At 22.8% G+C, this 4,760-nt stretch overlaps 1 protein-coding gene across 1 annotated transcript in view; it reads right to left on the reverse strand.

Moving 5' to 3' along the window:
* Positions 1–323: 323 nt before the first annotated feature.
* Positions 324–4,760, reverse strand: part of LOC117174526 (VPS35 endosomal protein sorting factor-like) — a 63,439-nt gene continuing 59,002 nt past the window's right edge. The window contains exons 18-19 of the mRNA XM_033363729.1: positions 4,432–4,698; positions 324–677 (exon numbers count right to left, since the gene is read on the reverse strand). Coding sequence (XP_033219620.1) covers positions 582–677; positions 4,432–4,698 — 363 coding nt within the window. The 3' untranslated portion in view covers positions 324–581. The remainder of the gene's footprint in view (positions 678–4,431; positions 4,699–4,760) is intronic.

The following is a 4,760-nucleotide window of genomic DNA, read 5'->3' on the forward strand; positions in this document are numbered from 1 at the left end:
ATTATTATTGCTTGACTTTAAAAAATTGTATTTTTGATTTCATATTAAAATATTATTTTAAATTTTGCTTTCACACAAAACGTGCACTGTGACCGCACATATGGTAGCACGCTGTGCTGCACATCGTGCGCACAGAGTGTTCTCACCTTGAGTGAACATTGTGCACCCTCAAGTTATTTAAAAGTTATTTAAAAGTTATTTAAAAAAACATATGTCGATGGGTACCCGGGTGGTAACATAAGGGCTAGAGGATCTCTAAACGGGTTAAAAGAATTAAAAATGAAATTTAAACTAAAAAGAGGCGCATTTAAAAAACAGAAAAGTACTTACGGTAGATGAACAGGTATTCTTATTTTTTGATGTTCATACATTTATTAACTTAAACTTACTATGTACATTTTATAATTTACATCTATGCCTGAGACACTCTATTTTACAATCGAAAATGAAATAACTTGTTTATATTATTTCTATTTAATAATTTGTTCGCTCAGAATACAAAATAACTCTATATTATGCCTTGTATCACATGTTTTAATTTTTTTTTAATTTTTAAAATTTTTTAAATGAGTGTCAAAGCTTTATATTTTTATCATTTTTTTCAGCATCTCCGCGAAATGCTCAAACTCTGGATTACGACTTTTTCGCAGCATGTGCTCCACTGTTCCTTGTCGGACCTGTACAAAATGTATTTAAATTGACAGAATTATATCAATTTAAATACTGAAATTCTCACAAACCCAATAAATTAAAAAGCGCATGGCGCCATTTTTTAGTAATTCTCGAAACACAGCACTTTTATATAAGAAATGTAATCTGTAGATTTTTGAAATTTTCTAAAAAAAAAAGCTTTTTCATCATTTAAAAATGTTTCAAGAGAATGGAAAAATATTTTTTTAATCCTAGGAAAATTCAAACATTTTTTTTTTATTTAAAAAAATGATATTCTGAGATGAAATTGACAGATTTCAACATTTTTAAAAATTATTTCCTAAAATGTCGAACAAGAGAATGGACGATTTTAATGCAAAAATAGTCAATTAGCAAGTTTACAAAGTTGTAGGAAAAAACTTGATCAAATTTAAGAGACATTGAGAATTAGTTAAAAGATTTAAAATTAATTTAAAACTTGAAAACATTTTCAAAAAGTTAGAAAAAACGTACATTTTTAAATAATCGAAAATAAAAAGTTTGAAGAATCTTAAAGGATTTATGAAAATTTGAAAATAAACATTTTGCAACGATAATACATTTTAAGAGAATATTTAAATAGATTACAAATGATTTCCGAATTTTCCATAAAAGTTTCTGGAAAATTTTAAGGCAATTTTGTTTTTCAGAATTTTAAGAACAAATTTGAAAAAATTCGAAAAATTTAAAAAGATATTTAGCAAGTTTAACTGTTTCGAAAATGATTATAAATTTTCAAAAAATTACAAAAATAAATATATAAATTCTAGAAGCTTTTAAAAAAAAATTGAAAAGCTTCAAAGAAAACAATTTTTTTTTAATTACTGAAAAAATGTTAATTTCTTTTCACTTTGAAAAATTAATTTTCAAAGGAAATTTAAAAAGGTTTCAAAACATTTAAAAAGATGTTTTCAAAAGTAAAAAAAAAATTCTGAAAAATTTAAGGGCAATTTTTTGTAATTTTTGAAGATTAATCAAAATTTTAGGAATAGTTCGAGTTACTTTAAAAGATATTTATTTTTTTAACTTCTGAAAGTCCTAAATATCTTTTCAACTGACTTAAATTTTTTCTTAAATTTGACAAAATCGTGTGAAATGACATCTGCAATTTTCAAAAATCTTTTTGAATTTCCTTAAGAATTTTACAAAAATGATTTTTTTTTTAACTTTGAAAACAAATGAACAGATAAACCTAAAACAAAAATATTTTTTTCGAAATTTTGATTTTGTATTCAAACCCATTTATCCCCTTAAATTATAATTTGGGTTTAATTGTTTTCTTTCTCGAATGAAAAACTTTTTTAGTTAGAAATTTAACTATTTATGTTAAATTTTTAAACAAACTGATGATTCTTTGATAAAAGAAGGAATTTTTGAGAAAAAAAGTTGAATTTACAATAGAAAACTATAAATTTTCTACTGAAAAATATGACTTTCCAACAAAATAAGTGAATTCTTAACTGAAAAAGATCAATTTTCTAGCAAAAATTAAATTTCGACATTTTCAGTAGAAAAAAAACGAATTATTAACGAAATTTGTATAATTTCTAACCGAAAAACTTAATTTTTAACTAAAATTATGCGCCTTTAATAAAAAAATTAATTCTCAAAAGAACAGTTAAATTATCAACCTAGAAGATGAATTTTCTGTCAAAAAAAAAGATCAATTTTCAACAAAAAATAGAATCGTTAAATTTTAAGTTACAGAACTAAAATTTTAATCAAATACAATAAATTTAGAACGACGTTGGTAAAGTTTAAACCAAACATATGAATTCTTCACCAAAAAGATTAAATCTCCATAAAAAACAATCTATTTCGACAAAAATGGAATAGCTACAATATTAGTAAAAAAAATTAATTTTCAACCAATTAAATAAAATTTCAAACAAAAAGATTAATTTTTTGAAAGAAAAAAAGAAGGCCTTTTAACAAAATACATGAATTTTCAACAGAATGTTTTAATTTGTAAAGGAATTTTCAACTTAATAGTTGAATTTCCAGCCAAAAGATTGAAAATCTACCAAAAAAGATTAATTTTCAACAAAACAAATTAATTTTTAATAAAAAATAGAATGATTTAATTTTAATTTAGAGAAATAAGTTTTTACCGAATAAAATGAATTTTCACGGAAATATTGATTAATTGTCTACTAACATAGAATAATTTCACATGAATTTTGAGCCAAAACATTTAATTTTTAATCGAATTTTCAGTTAGAGAAAAATAAGTTTTTAAGCAAATTAAATTAATTTGCAACAAAATAGTTAAATTTTCAACTAAAAAGATAAAACTTCTATCAAAAAAATTCTACTGAAAATGGAAGTTTATTTTTTAGTTAAAGAAATTCCAACCAAAATAATAATTATTATATTATAATATAAAAAATATAATAAAATACAAAATAAATATGATATAAAAAATGTATAAAATAATTATTATATTATATTAATAATAATGTTTACAAAATAAATGAATTTTTAAATTAATATTGTAGTTTTTAATGAAATTTTCAATCGAATTCTTCAATTTTCAACCAAGAAAATTATTTTTCTACCAAAAAAGGTTTAAATTTCAACAAAATACATTAATTTAAAACCAAAAATGTGAATTTGTCAACAAAAAGATTAATTTTCTGCCACAAAAGACTGAAAATAATAAATGTTCCACCAAATATGAAATAGTTAAATTTTCAATTAGAAAAATTGATTTTCAATTTAAGAAAAACCAATTTTCAAGTCGAAGAAATGAATTTTAAACCAAAAATATTAATTTTCTACCAAAAAAGAATAATTGTTAACAAAATACATAAATATTCGACCTAATATTTTAATTTTTAATTAAATTTTCAATCTAATAGTTGAATTTTCAGCCAAAAAGGATCATTAGTTCCCCAAAAGATGAATTTTCTAGCACAAAAGACTGACGAAGTTCACTAAAAATAAAGTAGTTAAGCTTTCAATTAAAACAAAATTAATATTCAATAAGAAAAAAAAAATTTCGTGCCAAAAAAATTAATTTTTTAACCAAAAAGATTAATTTTTAACAAATATATGAATTTAAAACCAAAATGGAAAATTTTTCAGCAACAGGATTAATTTTCTATAAAAAAAAGCTAAATGTAAATGTTCAATCAAACAGGGAATAGTTAAATTTTCAGTTTAAAAACAATAATTTTTAAAAAATGTTAAGAAAATAGTCCAATTTAAAAAAAGGGGTCATCTTGCAAAATATGGAAAACCTCCAAAGTTTCAATTTTTAAAGTGAAATTTGTCATATTACACACTGAAAATAAATGCCACATTTTTCTCACACACTGAACTTTAAAAACAAAATTTTGTTAAAAAAAAAAAAAAACAAAATAATTTAATAAATTTATATCATAAATATTTCCAAAAAACACGGTAAATCGAGCTTTATAAAAAAATTCGAATCAAATTCAAATATTCAAACTTAATTTGATGAACAGTTCATATAAAAATACCTTGAAATTTTATTTTTTATGTAACTTAAATATTAGAAAAATATCTAAATAAAAAAAAATCTACCAATTTGAAAGAAATGGAAGTAGAAAAAATGCTTTGAATTATATTAAATTTACTGGAATTTTCTCGCTAAAATAAAAATAAACTTCTGTAAATCATATTGAAAAATAAACCGAGTTTTTTTTTCAAAAAAAAAAGGGTAATTAATTTTTCTTTTAAAGTTAGTTGCATAAAAAAAAATAATAATTTCCTTACTCTTTTGTATTGGTCTTCACCGCTATTTTTCTGGGACAAATTCCACAAATTTACAGCCAAAGTTGCCATTGACGACTGCTGCAAATCGGCCCGGATGATCATTCGGATAAATAAATCCAGTGCGAGAGCAGATTGCTTCTCTAATTGTTCAGTCGAGCCCAGATATTTTAATTGAGCCAAAATTTCATGAAGCACTATTGTGGATATTTTATTCACTTCCCCAATAAATTTCTGATCGGATCCATAAAGCCTGTCATTGGAATCGATCTGAAAAAAAATATTTGTTCAGGCGCAGATCCATAGAAGAAATCTGCGGTGGGGGGGGGGGG

This window comes from Belonocnema kinseyi, chromosome 1, assembly GCF_010883055.1.
Source record: "Belonocnema kinseyi isolate 2016_QV_RU_SX_M_011 chromosome 1, B_treatae_v1, whole genome shotgun sequence".
Taxonomy (NCBI): Eukaryota; Metazoa; Arthropoda; class Insecta; order Hymenoptera; family Cynipidae; genus Belonocnema; species Belonocnema kinseyi.